Consider the following 23,140-nt stretch of genomic DNA (forward strand, 5'->3'; position numbering starts at 1 on the left):
CCTCCTGGTTAGTGCTTCTACCTCACTCCGTTCTGCAGCCAGTCTCCACTGGGGTTTGGGTGTCTGGCAGTGGTTGCAAAGTTTTAAAGGAACATAAAAAGAAACAAAATAAAAATTGCTTTTCTCTGGCTCACGCCCAGTTCTATGCATATCCTAAATACCATGAGGGCATTGGAGAAAATCCTAAAGGATGGGAGGAGGGAGACTCTTTTACCATTTTCAATTGGAAGCCTTGGGGATGGTTGGGATGAAGAATGATGCTTAGAAACACATGATTACTGAGACACTTGGAATTACATCCCTGTCTGGTGATTTTGCAATCGTTCGCCAACATACGCTGACTATTTTTTCCATTGCGCCACTCAATGTAAGGCTGGAGATCAAAAGGGATGTCTTTCTGGAGCTTACAGAGGGACACACAAAGCCGTCTGTCACTTGTGTGGTAGCTGACTCAGGCACTGGACAAGTACGGAACAGATGTTGGAATTGCAGCTGAACTTTCCTTACTCGAAAGGTGATAATGCAACCAACTTGTAATTTCATAAAATGGCCAGGGCTGCACTTAAAATATATTTTCTACATTTTTCATATAGTTTTCAATAATTATTGATATCGATCAATATGATTTTTTTTTAATCGATTAACTTTTTTTCTATATCGTCCAGCTCTAGCATGAAGGTCTGGTAATGCTACCTGGAATATTCAATAGCATGAATGGGTCTCATGTGGATTTTCCAACTTAGAGTTATAGCAGGTTCTCTCCTCAGAAAAAACGTGAGCATAATTTAAAGAATTCCTTATCTGATAATAAAATCTTAATAAAAGAAAATTAAACATTTGCTGCTGTCTTTATTTCTTAGCATATCATTTTCGCACTCCTGATGAAGAATGCAAATCAAATGATGCTGCAGGAAGAGTTTTCCCTGTTACTTGGGCTTGTGCAATTCTTTTGTTTGTTTAACCTGTTCTGTTAAACATATTGAATTTAATGCAGGGCTGGGCAGTCCTCATAGTTCCTGAATGTTTTTGTTGTTTCCCTCCTCCAACACACCTAATTAAATGGTTCATTCATCTGTTCATTAGGTTATCGAGCTCTGCAAAAGCTGGACCTACTGATTAAAATAAGGTATGTTGGTGCAGGGAATCAGCAAAAACATGCTGGATAGCAGCATTGATGGACCGGAGTGCCTGCCCCTGGTTTGTAGGGTTTGGGGTTTGTAACAAACCACATCCGACTTGGGAAACATGTTGGAGATATAAAGAGATAAGAGACAAATAATAAGAAAATGAAAACAACATTTGGAACATTTTGTAATATTTTATAATATTATAATTGATTTAACCCAAATTGGTTTCACTTGAATTTGAATTACCACTGTGGCAGTGTTTTCTGAAGTCTTATAAAACTCCATTTCTCAGTGGCCTAGTGGTATAGACATGAATACATGAGCCCCCCATTGGACACTGGACAGCATAGCAGCATCGCTGCCATATTGGATGGGTCCCTCACTCTCCAAAACCAACAGGTAAACACAGAGTGAGCAACTATGCCCATTTTTATTAATTTTTTTTGGAACAACTGGCATACTATTGAAAACACATCACATGGGATCATTATTGACTTTTCTAGCCTACCTGTTGGAATTTTGTCATTTAATTTCTTCTCATTTATATTTATTTATATATCTATTTATATTTCAATTACCATGCCATACCATGTGTCTGATTTTCTGAAAAAGTATAATAAAATGGGTTTTTTAGTTGAGCAAGCACCATTCTCAGTAGAAATAAATGCACTGGGGGCGACTCGAAACTCGTCCAACATGGCGTTCATCTACAGCAGCTCCAACAGGCATCTCATTTCCACTGGGCGTCTACATATATAATGTATGTGGATGAATGAGTGTCTGCTCTGAGACTGGGAGATCGGAGTTTTATTACATATTTTTTTTATACACTCTTTATTAGTGATGACTGAAAAAAGCCTATACAAAAATACTTTCAGATATTAAGTCATTGCATCACAAAATAATTACCTGAAAGTGAGATTAAATGCTGAACATAAATATATAGGGTAGGGGGTAACACCATGCTTTGTCCACCACATGAATGCTGGGTTATTATTAAATCTGGTGCAGGACTAAAGAAAGCCACACTTGACAAGAGGTATCCCAGTTTAAGAGTAACATTGCCCGATAATTCCACTTTTTTATAATTGAATCACGTTGCTCTTTGATGCTTAAGAGAACCAACCAAACAAAGAAATGGCTATATTGAGTTTCTGGGCCATTTCTGCTGACTGTTGCCTTCCAAGTAGGCTTTTGCCTTGCTAAGCTCATCGTGCCCATTCTCTTATTGGTGATCTGTCATGGTCAGCCCCTCCTCCCCCTTCACCCGGCGCTCTGCTGCCATTGTTCCAAAGGACATTTCTTTTGTCGACCTTGTAAAATATCTTTCTGCTTTATCCACTTTGTTCACATTGAGCACCCCTGGTTTCTCTCTGCTGACGTTTATTGTTGTTGTTGTTTTCCCTCTCTTTTGTCCTTTGGTTTTGGAAACATTAAAGTAATAGAGCAGAGAAAATGACAGTTGTAGGATGGACTATGCTGGGGGGTAAGACAGATGTTTAAAAAAAAGATATGGTCTCTTAGGCTCAGGATACCATTCATCTAGTGATGTTGCTGCTCAGCATTTTTGAGAAAATTCCTTTAAACATTAAACCAAGTATTGTTCTTAGTTCTGTTTACTTCCTGTCTCACCATTCTCACCAAACTCACTTTTATTTCACTTTTTTAAGTGTCTTTTAAAACTTCTTTAAATACATCTTTGCGGTATTTTTTACAATTTTTTTTTTTGTATTTCAGCCATTCACCTTTTGGGATTAAACTGGCACCTGCAGCCAATGCAAAGACAGATGTACCAGCTGTCAGAAGACAATACAAGTGGCCTAACATTTCCTACAGACCTGAGTTTGCCCCCGCTAGGCAACACAGGCTTGGAAATACCTGATCGGAAGGGAAAAGATGACAGTAAGTACATTTATTAATTAAGTTGTTGTTATCAGATACTGTGATTTCCGCAGTATTGAGCACAACTGAATTTAAGCCACACCCACTAACTTAGAAAAAATATCCAAGTCAAATAAATTGTACTTTATGTAGGCTGTACCTTTCTATAAGCTGCAGGTTTCCTGAAATATTTTGTAAACTTTTAATTACATACGTTATGGTAACATACACTAATTTGTGGAGTACATTCAATTCAATTTAGAGTCAAGAGTCATTAAGCAATTCACAAAGTAAACATTCCATTTAAGTTCAGATCATTATTCCAGTTATTTCAAAGTTTCCTGCTTAAGGAAACCCAGCAGATTTCTTCAAGTCACTGACTTGTGCAAGCATGTAGCGACAGTGGAAAGGAAATCTCCGCTTTAAATGCTTTTGTCTGAACAGTGCCAGCAACATGGCTGGTTTAAAAAAAAGGAAAAAATGCCGGTATTGTACAGTTCTGGGAAAAGTCCTTAACCCTCTGGAGGCAGGCGTTGCAGATTTGCAACGTTAAAACCTACCTACCTGGTTACTCCACATATGTATTTCATGAGCATTTTTTAACTCAGAAGTACCCCTGAAGGACTTAGTTGTTCGTCCTTTTACCAAAACTTATTTTGAGCCTGAGAGGGTTAAATTATTCATTTTCCTCCTCTACACAAAGCCACTAAAGTCGTCTTCTTTACTGTTGGAATTGAACCGCCTCAGAATTATGTTCATGTATTTAGCAGACGCTTTTCTCCAAAGCGACTTACAATACTTACTTCATCACGCACTTCATCAGTCTGTACTTGGTTGTGGCGGTCAGTTTAAATATAGTCCTGAGTTTGGTAAAAAGCCCCTGAGGCCAAATCCACAATGGAGGCGGCACGGAATGGCAGCGGAATGTCGCAGCTTCAAATTAGAAAACATTATAGTCTTTGGGTTGATTCAAACTGGCCACGGCGCAGAGCTTTTCAGGCGTGCCCCAGAAGCAGCTCACTGCGCCACTAGAGATTTTTGCTGTTGTGTCCTTGGGCAAGACATTTAACCTGCCTTGCCAGCTGGTGGTGGTTGGAGGGACCGGTGGCGCCAGTGCTCGGCAGCCTCGCCTTTGTCAGAGTTCCCCAGGGCAGCTGTGGCTACAATGTAGCTCATCACCACCAGCATGTGAATGTGTGAATGACTGATTGTGTTGTGAAGTGCCTTGGGGGGTTGTAGAACCCTAAGCAAGTGCTATATATAAAGGCTGTTTACCATAAAGATGGGATCAGCTTCTATTTTTGCCAGGAGCAGCTTCTGGGACACGTCAATTTCTGCAGTTAACATAGGGCCAAACAGGAAAATACACATGCTTTAAGTGTAAAATGTCCAGTAATTTTCAAAATAAAAGACTATTGCAGAGATGCGATTTCTTATCTATGTAAATTACGTCAATACATGTGACCTAACCGCTTATTTACTCCCACCATAATTCGAGAAGTGCAATGGTGTTTTTCACGGCATTGATCTTGGCAGTGGAGAAGAACATCATATACATCAAACAGTGATATCAAACTTGATCCCTTCTTCTTTTTGGTTTAATGTAAAATGGCATAAACAAATTGTGACCTTTGAAGTCTCGAGGGATTTTGTGGTCTCACAAGTCCAGTGAGGAGGACGGCAGAGATGCCGCTCCATGGCTGAGACTCCCCCGGTGTGGATTGATGTGTTGCGAAGCACACGAGTAAACTGTCCTGCTGCTGTTGTGTGTCGCTGAAGCCTACAGTGTGGACCCATGGGGAAAAGTCCATAAATCAGCTGTGTGGTTGTTTAAGGTGCAACATTCAAAGTTCGACAAAAGTAGCACTTCCTGTTGCATCCACATTAGAAAAACAACTCTGAACAGCAAACAAAGTCCTCAATTCTTGTTTGTACAGATGGCCTTTTCAGAGCTTTAGCAAGTTTGTAATAATTTTGTCAGTCAGCTTCACATTGCGCCCATCTCTCTACCCAGTATCCAGAGAGATCTGCATTGTAATCCTATAAAAGTTGTTATAAGTGGGGAAAGTGTTATTTGTTCCTGGTGGGAGAATATGGGGCAGCTTAAGGGATGAAGTATCCAGGGTCCGGAAGGGAGGATTAGCAACTCTGTCCCCTTCAGAACGGAGTGATCCTTTCATCTTCCAGCTTGGACTGCCTTTCCTGGCAGCCAAAGAAAGGATGTGCTCACCCCACGGTACCAACTGCTCAAGTCTAAAAAAAAAAGAAATAAAAAAAAAAAGAAAAGAAAAACTTATTTTCCTCCTTTCTTCATTTTTGAACAAATGGTTGCAGATTAAACCATGTGATTTGCCATTGGCAGTCTACAATAGGTAGAAGATGAGGTGATTACCATATAGATGAATCCAGGAGTTGTCTTTTTCATTTACCAGACAGCAAAAAGTGTGTTTAGCCAACAACAAGCAAGACTCCATCAGATTCAGGACATGGAGTCTGTACGAAGCTGTTGGTAATAAAAAATCAATAGCTGGAGTTTTTTTGTTAAATATTTGTCTGCAGCACTGTCACTGGAAACAATAGCGGACTACGTAATGTTTTGTCAAGATGATGCAAATGTGCCCTCAGCAGCATTATCTCTCTGAGTCTCGTCTCTGCATCACAGCATTATGTTTTAGTTTATCTAGCCAAATAAAACAAAAAATATTTAACTACAAGACCCATTATCGCAGGTCTAGGGGTATAATTTATCAACCCAGCCTGATGAGTGCACCATTAATGGGCTGCGTAAATACACACACACCCAACCCGTGTGCCTACTTGTGCTAAATGAGCTTGTGGGTTTCTGTAAAGCCCCGATCTGGGAGATGGGGAGTGTGCCCCGTCTCCTCTGGTAAGCCCCATTGTCGCTGATGGACTTTTGAGAGGACTTCCATCTGGTGCGCCACGTGTAACCCAAAGCCGCGTCTGCCTCCAGGTCCGGGGGGTAGTTTGTATGGATGTCTGCTGCAGCCGACACCGCTGCTGAAATTAGCTCATCTACACAGTCAAACAGATGTTGCCTTTTCCGCTGAGTCCAATAGAAGCTGCATTATGGAGCATATGGGCCATTTCTGCCTGTGAATGGGCTAATACCTGAGCAGGTAGCAGCGATTGAAATCCCTCTCTGCTATAATTACTATCTTCACTTCATTACTTTTACATCTCACTATTACAGTATTAGAGCGCTTTGATTTTGGCATCTAATCTTGCCAAGTCCACGCCATATGCTGTCATGTTTTTTACCCCAACAAAAAATGTTTTATTGTTGGTTTATTATTAGGCTGTCTGTATTTTTTAGCACTACAAATGAGCGTTATTCATCTTCCTTGTAAGTTTTAAACGCAATTATTTTAAAGGTGTGGAACACTGGAAAAAAATCATTATTTCTGATTATAATCAGTCACTCTGAGTTTTTCATGCAGGCTGAACTTGAAAATAGTCTCCTACATTAGATTGTGTGAAGTTCTAGGATTTGACAAACCTGACCGCTCTACATCACGTGGTCCCTTGGACTCACCGATCTCGGCTTGCGACGGGGACGGCTGTTGGTGTTTTAAAGTTCAGGAAACAGCTTTGAACGTCTTGGCTAGCAGAAGCTAACTGTTAGCATTAGCAGCTCAACCACACAGCAGAAGCTCCTTCAGGCTTGTGTTATTTGTGAAGATAAAACAACAACTTTACAATTTAATGGTAGAGTCGTGCTACTGTTATCCAATCAGAGGCACGGTGTCCAAAAATCAGGAAATTAGAGTCCAAATCCTGCCGTCTGCTGCCACTCTTCTTCTGCAGCAGACTTATCCGTGCTGATCCGGTCGTCTCTGGGCTGTTTTTCCCAACCACTGCAAAAGTATTGATTAACCAAATGTTTTACACCTTTATATATTTCTGTAAAATCAGCTGCAAACATGAAAACATTAATGAAATCAGATTATTCTGACCTCCGTCAGTGTAGCCAATAATGACTGGCAGTGGTCAGAGGGATCATTCATTACATCTTTCCTTCCTCTGGCTGTCAGCGTTGTGATTAAATGTCTGTGATATAGTCGGACTCGTGCCTCGGCAGACCCGCTCCCTCTGCCCCTCCACTTGCAGGATTAATGATGTGATCTCTTTGACCGATTAACTCTATGTGTGATGCAGGCAAATTGGACAGCTTGTTCCCGGATGACAGCTATATAGATATGGGGGAGATTGACGTGGGCCGAAAGGTCGCACAGCAGATTCCTCCTGGTATCTTCTGGAGATCTCAGGTCTTCATCGATCATCCCATGTACCTGAAGTTTAATGTGTCGCTCAGCAAAGATGCCTTAGTGGGGGTCTACGGAAGAAGAGGCCTTCCTCCATCGCACACCCAGGTGGGACATATTTACATAACGCTGATGCTGTATTCAAGCTGCATGTGTTTCAGGTTGTTTTGCATGCTAGTCTTAAGGAAAATAAAGCGTGGAAGCTAAATGTTCTTGCTGCTCAGAGTTGGCACATTTCAGCTTTTACTGCAACAGATCATGTTGCACAGATAAAACAATGGCAGTGGTAAATTATAAATGGGATGTGTGAGAAACATTTTACAGCCGTGCCCACGTAGCATAAGATCCTGCTGCTTTTCCATCCTTTACTTACCCTTAAAATAAATTGGGAAATTGTTTTCTTTTTTATGTATTTTTTCTAAACTTAACCAAGTAGAAGCGTGTTATGAGTACAAACCACTTCATGAATTTCACTACTGGATTATGAATCGCCTTCTTTGTTGCAGGAAGGATTGATTACAAATTTCTTTCGGGTTCAGGAACGTCGATGAATCACACAAGTCTGTAGGACTCGTGAGCCGAGAGGGGAAGATTTTTCTTTTCACTAATTTCCCATCTACGTGAAACACAGAATGAGATGTTTCAAGTTATTAATCATTTCTGGCTGCTTGCTCCACACATTGTAGATCTGTTAATGCAACAGCAGCTCGGCAGGTCGTACGTAGCCTGATTTTTGTTTGCACAAATGTCCTCTGTGACAATTTTTCACCTGAAAAAACAGGATTTCCTCTTTAATGTTTTTTAATTCAAAGAAAAAATAAATGAATATAAGGAGAAGAGAATTCATCCGGTGACTGATCGCACACAAGTCAAACGTCCCTTCCTGTTCTGCAGAGGAAAATGAAAAGATGTCTCATTGGTATTCATTGGCTCGCCGCTGATATGAAGCTAATCAGGGCAGACGTTATTTGGTAAACACTAACTTTACATTTAATTTCCCCAGCTTTTCCATTTTTCCGTTTAATAATTTCAAACAAGACTTTCGTATAAGTATTTGCTCTACAAAATTATCACGAGCCATCCAGCCGAGCCGTGTGGAGACTTAACTCAAGCTCCTCCAGAATGATGAGTTATTCATGCAGACCGATTGATGCTGTGCTGTATGGAGGACTGAAAGCTCTCCTGTCTCATGCATCGCTCTAATGGCACATCTGTGCTCCATCCGTCCGCCAGTCTCACTTTCTGTGCATGTGTCTGTCTGCAGTTTGACTTTGTGGAGCTGTTGGACGGGCGGCGACTCCTGGCCCAAGATATCCACGGTCTTGAGGGGCCCGCGGCTATGCAGCGGAGTCTCATACCAATCACCACCCACGACACGGGCTTCATCCAGTACATGGACTCAGGCATCTGGCACCTAGCCATCTACAACGACGGGAAAGAAACAGAAACTGTCTCCTTCCTCACCACTGCCGTAGGTGAGTGCCACGGGCGCGACCTGCTAATGAAACCGGTGATGGCGATCCCTAATCCGTATAATACCACCCTGCAGCAAACAGTGCAGAACTGGGGCAAATGTAAGAGACTGGTAGATCTGAATAGCTGAAGAGAGAGCAGGTTAATCAAGGTGAAGCTGGATATTACAAAATCAGGACATCAGTGTGATCCTGCCATGCCACTGAGAAGGGCATCGAGAGATCATAATATCCTCATTAGCCTGAGTGTCTTCCGAGTGAATCAGGGGTCCAACTTCTGGGAGGCATTTGCATACAACTCAAAGTATGATTGTACTCTCCTGCTAGTCCCATTTTTGATCACGGTTTGCTCCAATTTCCATCTGCTTTCCATATATCACGTAAGTGGGCGCGATATTCCTCTCCTCTGACTCTTGGTGAGCGGCACACATCTGTGTTTCGCACGTGTGTCCTCCTTTGTGGAGGTGACTTCATTTTGTACAGTGCTCTTTGTTCCCCCTTAAGCGCCTTTGATTAGCGCTGCTGTATCAAGCAAGGTGTGAGAGGGCCCGAGGTGTCGACTTTCGCAGGGACGGCAGCTGGGAGCTGTTCTCACATGCTCTTTAATTAAAAGCTCCTGGGCCAGAGTCCATATGTGACAGTGGCGGTGCCAGGCAGCAGATCGATGAGAGGCTGTCCTCAACATCCAAGTGAAGACAGGTAAGAGACGCGCTATCCCCCCTGCTGTGCCAACAACAGCTGTAATTCAATACTTAGAATGTGATGGCGGAGTGAGAACGGCGTGTTTAGTGTTGCTTAGTTCTCCTTGAGTGGGTGCGTGCGTACCTCCCCTGTGGTTTGCATCAGAGACAGCATTACCACTATTCTGTGCAGCGAACGGGGTGGGGCACAAATGGTCTGAGGAGGAATTCTGCCTCTGTTCATTTTGTGTTGAGCTGATCTGCTCAGAGGGAGGCAGAGGGGCCCTTCAAAAATGGGTCACCGGTTAAGTGCCCTTCAGCAGAAATTGAATCCACCAACTGCCTGAATCGTATTGAGCTGTGGAAGGATGGAGTTGACCTTCAAACAGGGCAGCCCAGGTATAGAAATATATGTGAGCAATAGCCAGAGCAGGCAGTCTGAAACACAAGCAGCTTTGTTTAAACGACACTCTGTATAATTATTTTAGGCCGTGGCGGAGAAGGCAGGTGTGTCACTTTACTACTTTTGTGGACTTTAAATGTATAAAATGAAAGGTTTTCTTACTGGCTACTGTCATGTCCGAGGGGCGGGGCAGCTTTAATCTGGGTTGTTCCTGATTACTTGACGGAGGCTCCCTGGCAATCTGAAATGTGCTCTGCTGAATGTTTTTCCTCACACCTCTCTGGAGCATGACACCATTTGTCCTTGCTTCCCACTGCCAGACATGCTTCAAACCCAGACTCACTAGAAGTAAAGACCCAGCAGCTAAGTCTGACTCTGTGTCCTGTCTCTCTCCATCACAGAGACTCTCTTTGTCCACAGCCGACCAACTGAAAGGTGTGGAGCACGCACCCTCCAAGAGCACATCAAGTTTCTGATTAAACCAACTACTCTTTCCTCACAGGCAGTAGAGGCTCACAATAGTTAGCTCCACGGATACGAAGGGTAATGAATTTCAATGCCGCTCTGCTTGAATCCATGATTTATGTGTTGGCCCATGTCGAGCGTGTGGATAAGAGACATCCACAGCCTCCCTTCCTCGCTCTCAGAGGACTTGCAGGAGATGGACATGGGCAGCGTTTAGTCCACTAAACTGTGTCAGCTCTCAGAATCAGAGCACTAAAGTTCACGACTACTCTGTTCTGTTTGACAGGCTGGCAGTTGTTCTGCAAAGAAATATGCATAATTGATGAAGAGTGATTATGCATATTAAATGCATGCTGCCTCCAAGCTGATCCAAGTTGATTTTTAACAAAACTCATTTAGATTTGCGTGGATGCATGCTTCTGCAGCATTTGCAACAGGAATTTTCAGGGTAGATTTGTGTAATGGTGAGTCTGCAGCCGTACCAGAGATGTATGTTCTGTTGTTTTGTAGGCGTGCCGCCTTTGACCCCCCACACTCTGCTGGATTTTCAAGCTTTTTTTGCAAAAGATAATAAAGCCAGGGTTTCCTATACTTAGATGTTCTGCTTTGGGGCCATCAAAACTCCCCCAAACTGCTGAGTGTCTCCACCTCACCAGTGTATAGACTTCCATAGATCCCTTCACTAACCCAACATGGCACAGGAAAGCCTGAAGCATAATAAAACAGCAGCCTACTGCCCACTGCTCTCTCCTTTCTGCCTGTGTCTCTTTTCCTTCTCTTCCTTTGTCTTTCTTCCCCACCCTCTGTCTTGCATTGCATCCTTAGTGATGATTGACTCTCCAGGGTAAAGGGAAGCTGAATCCATGGCTCGCATTTCTGTTTTTTTTGTGTGTGTGTGTGTGTGTGTAGTACAAGAGATTCTTTGTTCAATAAGTTTTGCCTCAGAGTTTCTGCTGCCTAAAGGCTCCGGACAAGATTGGATATTTTTTCAGCACCATTTCAGGCTTAATTCAGCGAGCATCATGTTTCAAAGCTCGCCTGCTGTCTTCAGAGATCAGCGGTCATTCTTGTCTCTAATAAAAGTAAGTGTCAAGGCACAGTACAGTAGTAGTGAAGGATTTTTAAGCCGTGCATTTCATGTATGTGAGAAAAAAATGAAGGGAAATGATGAATGTTTGTGATGAAGAAGAGTTAAAGAGCAAGTCACCCCCAAATCAACTTTTTTGCTGATAATCTACATAAATGAGTGTGTAATCGTGCTGTAGACACGTGTAGTCAATAATGTGGCACTTTAGTGAATCTTAGTTAAAATTTTAATATTCTGCCTAAAGCAGTTTGTGTTGCGCCCTCTTCAAGTAAACTCTGCACTACATTTGAATTTAAATCTGCCATTGGCTATGAGGTACCTTATGATGTAACAATGCCATTGTGAGCCTGTGTGTGTGTATTTGTTGTATGTGTGTCTCGGCCTGTCTGGCAACGCCTCGTTGTAGCACATGTTTCTAAGAGGAAATGGGAATGGAGTAAGACTCTGGTCGGGGGTGGCTTGCTCTTTAAAAAAACTCTAAAATACATTGAGACTAAAGTCTTTGTAAGATTTAGATTACTTTCACTCAAGAAAATGAAAATTTCTTTAATAAGCTACAATCAAACATTTTGAAATTATCTGTTGAATGTGAGCATGGCAATGTCTTGTTTTATTTTAAGTTGTTGCTTGTGTGCTTGGGTACCTGTAATATTGGCAAGCTGTCTCATGAACCATTGGATGCCAGGAGTAAACGCTTTAGGAAGTACTGGACGATGTACTGATTTTTAGAGCCAATCACATGCATGTTCCAAACACTAACTGGGGAAGAGCTTGCCATATTTAGCAAAATTACTGAACATTGTTTAAAGATTGACCAAAACGACTCTTTTCCATTGTTTGATTCAAGTTTAAAACTCTCAAACCCTTTGATTGAAAATGCATTATTTAATACGAGGTCCAAGCTTTTATCGCTAAAATGGGATGCACTTGGATGAGTCGAGACAATGAGATAGCACAGTCTTCATTTTTTCCAGCGCCTCGTCGACCTACAATGTGCAATCAGTGCATTCAGTTAAGTTGATCAAAGATTGAAATGCTTTTATTTTCTGCGCATTTGCAAAATTCTGAGAAACCCATTGATTCGTAATTTTTGTAGAGGTAATCACAACCGGGTTTGCTCTTGTCATGAATCAAACCCAGTTGTGTGAAACTCAGGTAACACTCAAACGAGTCACATGCAGTGAAATATAAACGCTGCGTCTGATGGAGCATGCACTCATCACCGTCATTAGTGAGGGGAAATAATCAGCCACAAGAAATGAGTGGCAGGAAAATTGTCGTTCTTTTTCTTACAAAAATCTCTTGATTGCTCTCTTGCAGATTCCATTGATGACTGTCCTAGTAACTGCTTTGGAAATGGCGACTGTGTCGCCGGAACATGCCATTGCTTTTTAGGATTCAAAGGACCTGACTGTGGGCGAGGTGAGTCACTTCCTCCCCAGCGCCTAGATGGATTCTACGGTGTTACCCCATCTAATTGTAACTCAGATGTTTTACCTATAAATTAAGCTATTAACTGATTCGTTTCTGTCTATGGCTGTACCACTTAGACATTGATTTCTTTATTAAATAACCTTGTTGGTAAACAAGATGAAGGTCTTTTTATGTATGACTTAGATAAGGTCCATCAGTTGTTAAAGTAACAGAGCTCCTCCTGCTCCTCTGCTCTACTGGTTGAAAGTGAAATAACAACTGCTGTAAACAACCCTGCTGTAGCTAGCGCTAACAAGTAGCTAACACTAACGTGAGCCAACTAATACTAAAATAAACTACAAAGCAAAAGATCCACACTGTTGAGCAAAAAAATATTATTACTCACAAGTCCTATAGCAATAAAGCTAGGTCACTGTCAGTCTGTGATTTTTATGGCCTCCTTTAGCTCCCTCAAACTAGTGTAGGCCACGCAGATGTTCGCTCAGATTTTAGCTCTTCGCCTCCAAAGACATTACTCTATTACTTTTACTTCCAGGCTCCACTGACGTCTCACAGACGTCTGCGAACTGAAAATGCTAATCGCTAACATAACAGCTAATAGCCGTAAAGCAGGTAAAGAGCTCCCCTTTGAAAATCTACCCCCATCACAAAACTAACAAGTGCAGTTTTTGGTCAGCAGAGTGGTGCCAAATATGAAACTGGTCAAGTTTCTAACTCAACAATCACTGAGATCAATGTTAAAGGGGCATTATGGAAGTTTGACAGCTAAAACATGTATAGAAATAATAAATTTCTTCTTCATACATTCTCCTGGTCTTGTAGAATGAGCCCTGGCATTTTTACTGTGATTGCCTATTTTTCTGTAAAATCACAGAAAAAGAGAGCTGCTCGGGTCGACCAGGCTGCTTCATGCGCGTTCACGCTCAGGCATAGCCCTCCGAGCCATTCTTTGAACGTTGTTTCAGCTGTCATCAAGGATATAAATATTGCAGATACAAAGGACGTCACTGGCGCTTAAGCTCGCCTAGTAAAAGGTCGGACTTTCGTGCAGAAGACGTGGGTTCGATTCTGGATGTGAACATAGCTTTTTTAGAGTTTCTTTTTTACATTAATGGAATATTTTTTTACAGTAAGATGCCCAAATTTTTATTTGAGACTCGCCGAACGGCATTGAAATCACAGATAAAAAAGATGTGGGTTGAACTTTCATTTGGAACAATTTTTCAAGCAAGGGAATGGAATGATCTGAGCATGCAGGAGGACTGACCCGTCATAAACCTTTGTCGGCTGTGCTGAAGAGAAAGGTACAGAACCAAATTATTTAATTAATTAGCGGTGCGTTCTCCTGTCCTCTGTTCTCCGGGCCACACACACACACACACAAGGGACTGTCTCAGCTGTTATTTTCGTGAAGGAGTGTGCACGTACAGCATGTGCGCCTCAAGCACGAGACTACTATTGAAGCTGCCGTTACGCTATTGGCCTGAGGGGGCAATCGCGAGCATAAAAATTCAAAGCTCCGTAAAGTCCCTTTAAAGCTCTAGCTTAAAGCTTAAAAAATGGTCTATTGTTACTTTAAGACACCGCATTATGAAAAAGAATGAAGTTGGCACATTGTTTTTTTTTAACAAATACAATAATTTTATGTCATATTCTTTCCACATTTTGATCTCCATCACAAGTAACAATTTTATCCTATTCTCTATTAATTAGCTGTTGCATTTTATGCTTAAATCTAAATTGTGTCTGTCCCAGATGCCAATATTTATCTGGACGGGAAACCTTTTAGTGGTTGGGTCGTCCTGTTGTTGTCAGATGAAGCTGTGATCAGAGTGCTCCATTGAAATGGATTTCTGCCCTCTGCTCTTTTCAAAGCTGCCTGTCCGGTGCTGTGCAGTGGGAATGGTCAATACCTTAAAGGTCGCTGCATGTGTCACAGCGGCTGGAAGGGTTCCGAGTGTGACGTTCCCACCAACCAGTGCATTGACATCACATGCAGCGGCCATGGGACCTGCATCGTGGGAACGTGCATCTGCAACCCAGGCTACAAGGGAGAAAACTGTGAAGAAGGTGATTTTAAACCCCCTTCGAATTTGTCAGATTCCACCCTCAGCCTGTTAGAGCTCGACATTTTGAAGGTATGCTCATATTAGTAAAGCTTCAAGTTTCCGTAAGACAGGACGTCCCCTGAAGACTGTTCCGACCGTAGCACTTCAAAATGTGTGACTTAGGTGGCTTTCTCTCCATATTTAACTGATTTAGGGCGATATGCATAACAAAACAAGATGTTTATTATCACAAGTTCTGACATACAGTCCTGTTAATCTAGCAGGAACTCCAGCGTCATTCGCTGTTCGGAAAGGTTTGGCTGGACGAGATCGAAGGAGCCATTGTGTTTGTCAGCTCTTGAAGGGTCTCATTTCAAGATGAAAAATGGACCCTGGGCATTTGATAAATGGGGGTTGGTGACATCCATAGGCCTCTATTCTATTTTAGGTGGAGTGTTAGCCATAAGGAGTGGTGGGGAATGTGGCTGAGGGCCCTTTAGCACTTCTACCTTTTCTCCATGTGACCTTCAGCCATGATGATTAATTGCCAGGAGAGAGTTTCTTGTCAGTTAGCCTCTGATCTTTGCGTTTTGTGCCCAAACCATCTGCTTAGAGGCAAGAGATGCTGTTTGTCTTGGTATAACGGGCTTTATAAAGGAGACCTGCCATGGCGTGGCCTACTGCTCTCGGTGGCCAGACATTGCTCCTTCCCTGCATCCATTTGCCATCTGTGTGTGCCACGACGATATGATCTTGTTGACAGAATGCTGATGCTGTGATTGTGTGGTCCTGCAACTGTTTCTCCCAACAAAGCAAGCATTCATTTGAAATCATTTCAACGTTGGATGGAAAACAGACAATGATTGGATGTTAGAATGCTAACCGAACTATTGATACAACGTTTCAGTCCCGCTTCCTTGGAAAGTCTGTCTGTGGCCTCGGGCTTTTCCCCACCAGTTCTCTTTAGTCGGTACATGTAGGCTTCAGGTTTCCTACCTTTCAACTTTGCATCAGTGTGGCTTTCACCTTATTGAAACATGCCTTTAATAAGCAACCTTTCTTCTTTAGGAGGTTTTTTCTTCTACAGTGAAGAGAAAATGCCAGCAGAAGTGTGGGCTGAACCTGTGGGTTCGTGCCATAACACCCACCGAGCAAACAGCCATTTCATTTGCTTCTATGTAAATCTTTTCTTCTCCAGTTTTAGAGAAATGGCATTTTCTGTGTGTTCCCTTTGTGCGTTTACTGTTCATGTGCCGAGCCGGTCGCATCTGCATTTGAACTGCAGTCTGATGCAGTTGTCATTCCGCTCAGGCTCAAATAAAGATGCCAGGACGCCTGTGAAAAGATGGGAACAGCTGGTGACTGGTGTGTCTAACGCTTTTGTTGAAATGTTTTTAGTGGACTGTCTGGATCCAACATGCTCGGGCCGAGGCGTCTGTGTCCAGGGAGAGTGCCACTGCTTTGTCGGGTGGGGCGGGTCGGGATGTGAGAGTCCCAGGGCCTCCTGCATGGATCAGTGCTCTGGACACGGAGCGTTCCTGGCAGACACCGGGACGTGCAGCTGTGATCCCAACTGGACGGGCCACGATTGCTCTACAGGTAAACTCATGGCACGATTTAATTTTTAATTGCAAAACAGAAACGACATTCTGCAGAAGATTTTATTGGGAAGGTAAAAATAAAAGTCAGTCTACCGTGATACTTTTGTTGGAAAAAAGTGAGAAAATTGATGACATTCTTGAAATCTGACCACATATCTTACTGAATCCATCGTTTTTCCGTTCATGAGCATTTTTTACACGTTAAACCAACAGTAAACATCATCACACTGGATTCATTTAGACCTGCATGTCAGCTATGAATTTCCCCTTCCTGATTACAGATCATTTTAGTAATTGCAAAGCTTCTCTCTGACGTAAACGCGTGTGATTTTCCTAGCTGACATAAATGCCTGAGTGATTATTATCATCGATAATCAGCCGCAGGTCAACAGCTACCAATCACATTCTGTCACATTTCTTTTGTCTGAGTTCATAGAGTAAACATTTAACAGCTGATGACTAACATAACCGAGCAGTTCTGGAAAATCCCTACACTCCCATCAACTTTAGTAATTGCTGTGCTCATCAGAGGCATGATTATGTGTGGTTTTCTTAATAGAATGTGGCTGCATAAAGGCACAAATTAGTTTCATCATTTATCAGTTGGAAGTGCAGGACTAGCAATCAAAACATTCTCTTTTTTTATTTTTTGCTTTTAAATTTGTACAAATGACTAACCTCAGATTCTGCATAGTTAGTTGGCAGCTACAGAAAGAAGGAAATGATGCATAGCAGGGATAAGGTCAGAATGATGCAATAAATGCTCTTTCTTGGATTCTCATTCCAGAGCAAGGTTCATGGCTAATAATAGTTTAGTTTTTTCTCTTTCTCTGCTGTGGAAGACTGTTCCCATTGTGTTCATTACGTCCACAGGGAGAGTCCTCTCTTGGTATTCAGGAAGAGATGAGCACAAGGTTCCATTTTTAAGCAATAGCGCTCCATCTCAAAGCTTCAGTGACGAAAAGGAACCTGTAAAACGCGGGCTCAGCTCTGACAGCCTGCTTGCTCATATTTAATCAAGAGGAATTTTACTGGAAACCTCCATGAAACCTGTTAGGTATTGTAATAGAGCTGTCAAATTTAGTTATCTATCAGCAGTCACTCCAAGTTTCTACAGATGCAAACGTGAAAGCCATTTATTTCCTACTACTGCTGAAGAATTTTAGGCATAAATAAATGTTAATGGGATTTATTTTTGTTCAACAGCTGATTTCAGCTTCAGATTGCTCCAGTTCAGCATCCTGTGTGTTAATTAAGGGTATGTTAATTAAATTTTGGGCTCCCAACTCATGGGAATCATTTGGTGCAGGTTGCACAGAATAACTTCAAACCACTTTAAAAATCTTTTGTACGTTCTTGCTATGTTTGACTTCTGATTCCATTTTTGGTTCTTTTTTAAAACACAGATAAGGTTTCTCTTTACCTTGCTGACGCTTCGTTCGTGGCTGCAAAGGCCAAAATTGTGGACACACCTTCTCATTCAATGTGCTGTCTTTATTTTCATGACCATTTACATTGGTAGATTCTCACCGATGACATCAAAACTATGAATGGACACGTGGAGTTATGTACTTAACCAAAAAAGGTGAAGTAACTGAAAACATGTTTTAGCTTCTATTTTCTTCAAAATAGCCCCCGTTTGCTCTGATTACTGCTTTGCACACTCTTGGCATTCTTTTGATGAGCTTCAGTAGGTAGTCGGAAGGACTTCCCAGAGGTGTTTAGCACTTGTCGGCCCTTTGTAAATGGTCACGAAAATAAAGAAAACACATTGAATGACAAGGTGTGTCCAAACTTTTGGCCTGTACTGTATTGTGTGTGTGTGTGTGTGTGTGTGTGTGTGTGTGTGTGTGTGTGTGTGTGTGTGTGTGTGTGTGTGTGTGTGTGTGTGTGTGTGTGTGTGTGTGTGTGTGTGAAAACAGATTTTTTTAATCAGAAAATTACCTTTTTCACACTGTTCCATAGCTGTCAGAATAAAGTTAATAATACTTGAATTTGTCTTATTTAAATAATGCTTTACTTCATAAGTTACCTCTCCCCCTGTAAGAAAAAGCTAAATGATCATAAAAATAAAAACACAAGCATTTTATTTCCATTCCTTTGGATTTATGTACCAACAAATTAAATGGTGTATAAAATTATGGTATAAAATGCAAAATTAAAGATTTACAAAATAAATGAAAAAAAAAGGATTTTCTGCATGGTTTAAATGTCAAAAATGGTTACAAGTTCTGATTTTCTGTTAGATGCAAAGTTATTGACCTGGAAATGGTCAAAAACAGGGCTCATTTCCATAAGTCCTGCACAAACACATGCAGTTACAGTGTTAATCAATCAAAAGCCAACTACAAAGAAGCCTTGCAGAGCAAAAAATAAATAAATTAAAAAGCTTCAATTGTTTGAAGTCTTTCCATACTTTAGACTCCTGTGGTGTTTGAAAACCTTTATAACTTGGCTTAATTGAGATTAAAGTTAATGTGTAACTCTGCTTAATCCACCATGATAGTTTTTAAAATGGGAGAAACCAGCCAGTGACCGGAGCCAAACCTGTTATCAGCACAGCCTGCTGGTGTGGAGGAAAGCATTTTGTTGTTTCATATAAAACATTTAAGAAATCAATCACCAAGGTTGACGTCACTGACTAGGTCTGATAATTATCACGTCCGCGTCGTCTCTTGCCGAGATCGATACAGTTCCACAGCCACATACAGGGCTGGACTGGGACAAAAATTCAGCCCGGGCATTTTGATTGGAGACCGGCCCATCACCTGGGTTTTTGGAAAAGACATTAAGCCTTACGCTGTTTCTGACACACACCAACGTACACTTTCTTATTGGTAGTATTTATGTATCAATCTAATAAACGTAAACCTACACCATCCTTCCTATCCTAGTATTCTAAAAAAGTAGGGTTGGGGGCAAATGATTATTTTTAAAGTGATTATTCTGACGATTATTTTATCGAATAGTCAACTATTCTAATGACTATTTAGATGATTAATTTAGCGATTATTTTTCTATTGCACAATTAATAAAAACCAAAAAATCTCAAATAAATTCCTCCAAAAAATTGATAAGTTGTTACTGTAAGAGAATAAACACTACAGGCCTTCCATTTTGTATAACACTGCTTTTATTGTGTTGCGGTTGTTTATATTCTGGTGACGTGTAGATCATGCAGGCTGCTGCCTGAGAGGTGATGGAGACGGAGTGTCTCCATGCTGCTTTGTTTTGGTCACTTATGTGCATGAGGCAAGTGGTGTTACGACCCTTCCTGGGGAGTCACGTGTAAAGGGTTAAATTTACCTAAATATTACCTTATTTATTATCTCTTGATGTTATTAGTCCCTATTTCTGTGGTTAATTGACAATAGTTTCCTGAAATGTTTCTCCTATTTTAACTGTAAATCCTTCTAGCTGTTATATTTATAACAAGAAACAGATATTCGGACGGAATATTTTCATGTTTATTCGAATATGATTGTGGAACACACCCAGCATCATAATAAATGAAGTCATATTTATGCCAATTTAAGCCTTTATGGGTGACCAGGACACTGTGATCAATTTTTGGCAAGGGAAATTATCTTTTTTTTTTGTGCCATTTTTGGGGTGTTTATGATGATACAGTAGACAGTATGAGTACAATAACATCAACAGATAATACATAAAACCCTTATTTGGTCAATTTTAGCCTCCATGAAAATCTGAGCGATTCAATCACTTTTTGGCAAGTAAAATGCCATTTTAGTTGTCTACAATTAAATCATCAATAAAGAATTTAAAGACATTTTGAGGCGTTTCTTATAGGTAAACAGGAGGGTGTAGTCTCTATTTGGCAAGTGACAATCTTAATTGTATGTGCTGATGTGCTTTTATCTTGTTACTTTTAAATAGAGCAACGTAATGTTTAGATAGTAACCTACACAGTGTCATTAAAGCCAAAGCTTGATCAGTTTAAATACTATTTTTCCAAGTAAAAATGTGCCCCAAACTAGTTAACTGTGGCTCCATGTCAAGTGGACTAAAGAAAGGAAGGGGAAAAATTAAATCGCTGGAGAATTGTTTATTTCCATTTATACAACGTTTACATTCAATACATGGTGCCATTTTACATTGTTTATTTATTTTTTTAGTATCAAGGCTGTAACATAAAGAAAGCCAGTTCTTACCACAAACCATCTTTCAATCGCAAATATTGCAAAAAGGATTAATATATCCTCATTGTGAACGTTTAAGACAAATAGCAACACTTAAAACAACTTCCGAACTGGAAAAACTTATGTGGCAAGGTGCAGAAAGGAGTGCCCGGGCGGGATTCGATCCCCAGACCTCTGGGGAGAGAGTCATACGCTCTAACCACTCAGCCAAAGGGACATCCCCTAGGCGAGTAGCCAGGGCGCAAGATCAATCGGGACATTGTGACAGGATGCTCACACTGTCACATCTTCCTCCCTCTTTCCACAAGTACGTGCTCGAGCGCCCGCGCAGGGTGCCACAAACACTGCCACACTAATATCCGCGATAAACATCTGTTTAAGTACCGGAAGAGGTTATCTTTGCTTTCTGAATGTCCATATTGCTAGAAATGCCGAGTTTTAGGGCGAAATCCTGGGGAATTTTGTCTAGAAATGCAATTACCTAACCGTGCGCGATCCCGCGGTGGCTAATCATTTTTTGGCAGCGAGTCGATTAATGGCACAACACCGGCTCGGGTTTCTCCTCCTCCTCCCTCTTTTCTTCTCCAACCTGTCGCTGGGCTGAGGCTCCATCACTTCCTAAATTGATTTTACTTGAACCTTCACTACCAAACAACTGTGAGATTTTAACACATGTGCCAGCATCAGCCTGAAGGGCCAGTTTCTTTTTTAGTCGAATTTTCTCCGCTCCTGCTTTCCGTTTTTTGTTCTCCATTTTGTAAAGCTCGTCTGTCTGTTTACTGAGATTCACAAACAACTGGCGGGTGCATCAGACCTCTGGCTATTGGTCCAGCCCAGAGTGTATTGTTACCAATTGGCCAATCCACCAACTTTTACGAGGCGTCGGGTGGGGCGGCGCGGACAAGTTGTCAGCAACAACTAGAGGTCAGAAAAAAAAAAAAAAACAGACACCGGCCCATAAAAGATGAAAGGGTCGGCCCAGCGGGCAATTGCCCGCTATGCCCTATGGTCAGTCCAGCAGTGGCCACATAATTAATTTTCCCACAAAATATTTCTCAAATGAGTGTTTAAGTGCAGCCGTCTCTCTCTGATCCTAGGATCCCTTTTCTATTCCAAGCAGACATGATGACCTATTAGGTAATCCCACGGATTTAGAGGGAAATGGGCAGTTAGTGTGAGTTTGCCTCGCAGAGAAAAAGCTCCGCAAATGGTGATGAGTTGGCTCATTATCCTCCTTTATCCTGTTCATTGTTGAGCTTTGTGAGGTCTAATACAACACTAAGCTATGTGTTGGGCTTCCACAGCAGCTACAGCAGACTATAACCTTGCAACGGCAAGTTTTTACATAATATTTAATCTCTGCTCCTCAATAGTTTTACGAACTAATTTTGTCGTGGGGTTTGGTGTAATGCAACCAATGTTTGCACTAGTAATAGTTAGTAGCTGTATAAACTGTCCCTGAGGTGTTTTTGTCTTTAAGATGTTTGCTTTCATTCCGTTTCCGGAAATCTCCCACCTAGAGGAAAATGATTGCATGCCCCACCATTGCAAATAGTAACGGTTTGTGTAGAAATGTATGGTAGACAAACAGTGTCACCAGGATATGACACAAAATTGATGACACTGAATTTTATTTTTGAAATTATGTATTAACATTTTTTTACTAAAAATACACCAGCAAAAATTTCACACGTAAAAAAAATCAACTGCAGAATTTCATCTTCAAATTTTTAACAACAAAAATTCTACATAAAATTTTCAACTGCAACATTTTTACAACAACATTCAAAATGGGGTGACCCAAGCCAAAGCAATCATCCCTTCATTAAGTGGACGCCACACTGATGTCACATGATCAGAGAAGCGTAACTTGATTGGCTAAAAGACACTCAACTGCAAGTGATGATTATTCTGGCTTGGGTCACCAGGAAGTCATCTCAGTTGTTGAACTGCTGATGTTGAATTTCTGAAAAAGAAATTCTGCTGTAGAATTTTTATGGATGAAATTTTTGCTGGTGTATTTTCTGTAAAAAATAAAAATAAATCTAATACATAATTTTGCATAATAATGAAAGTCTGAAAAATGTCATATTCTTGTGAGATTGTATTCCTTCCATAGAAATGGGGTACTTCTCATTCTGGGCTTCTTTAGCCAAAGATAACAAGGGTTTACCTGTGGGCTGTAATTGCACATTTATCCTGTTGCAAGTTTCCTCTAATTGTGTCTTTAATTCAAAATTATTGTTTTTTTCCCATCACTCTAAAGTACAAACTGCAAACAATATTTTTTTAATTTTCTTACAACACATGTGTGAATAAGATCTCTGGATGTTAATGTAGTTCATTAGTTCTTTAATAAATTATTACCTTCAGAGGAGGTGGAAGCCATGGTGGACTTTTCGTGAGTGGACCTCGGTAACTACACACCACTCTGATAACTGATATTTACATGTGCAGTCGCTTCTTTCCGTGCTCCGAGCGTGCTCAAAAGTCATT

The 23,140-nt window shown here is 41.2% G+C and overlaps 1 protein-coding gene across 10 annotated transcripts in view; it reads left to right on the forward strand.

The window, feature by feature from the left end:
* The window catches only part of tenm4 (teneurin transmembrane protein 4), a 224,535-nt gene that overhangs the window by 117,492 nt on the left and 83,903 nt on the right, over positions 1 to 23,140 (forward strand). For all 10 annotated transcript variants that reach the window (XM_054742618.2, XM_054742619.2, XM_054742620.2 and 7 more), the window contains 6 exons: positions 2,865 to 3,029; positions 7,188 to 7,402; positions 8,559 to 8,769; positions 12,722 to 12,823; positions 14,711 to 14,905; positions 16,282 to 16,482. In XM_054742618.2, the coding sequence (XP_054598593.2) occupies positions 2,865 to 3,029; positions 7,188 to 7,402; positions 8,559 to 8,769; positions 12,722 to 12,823; positions 14,711 to 14,905; positions 16,282 to 16,482 (1,089 nt within the window). The remainder of the gene's footprint in view (positions 1 to 2,864; positions 3,030 to 7,187; positions 7,403 to 8,558; positions 8,770 to 12,721; positions 12,824 to 14,710; positions 14,906 to 16,281; positions 16,483 to 23,140) is intronic.

Source organism: Nothobranchius furzeri, chromosome 13 (assembly GCF_043380555.1).
Source record: "Nothobranchius furzeri strain GRZ-AD chromosome 13, NfurGRZ-RIMD1, whole genome shotgun sequence".
Classification (NCBI taxonomy): domain Eukaryota; kingdom Metazoa; phylum Chordata; class Actinopteri; order Cyprinodontiformes; family Nothobranchiidae; genus Nothobranchius; species Nothobranchius furzeri.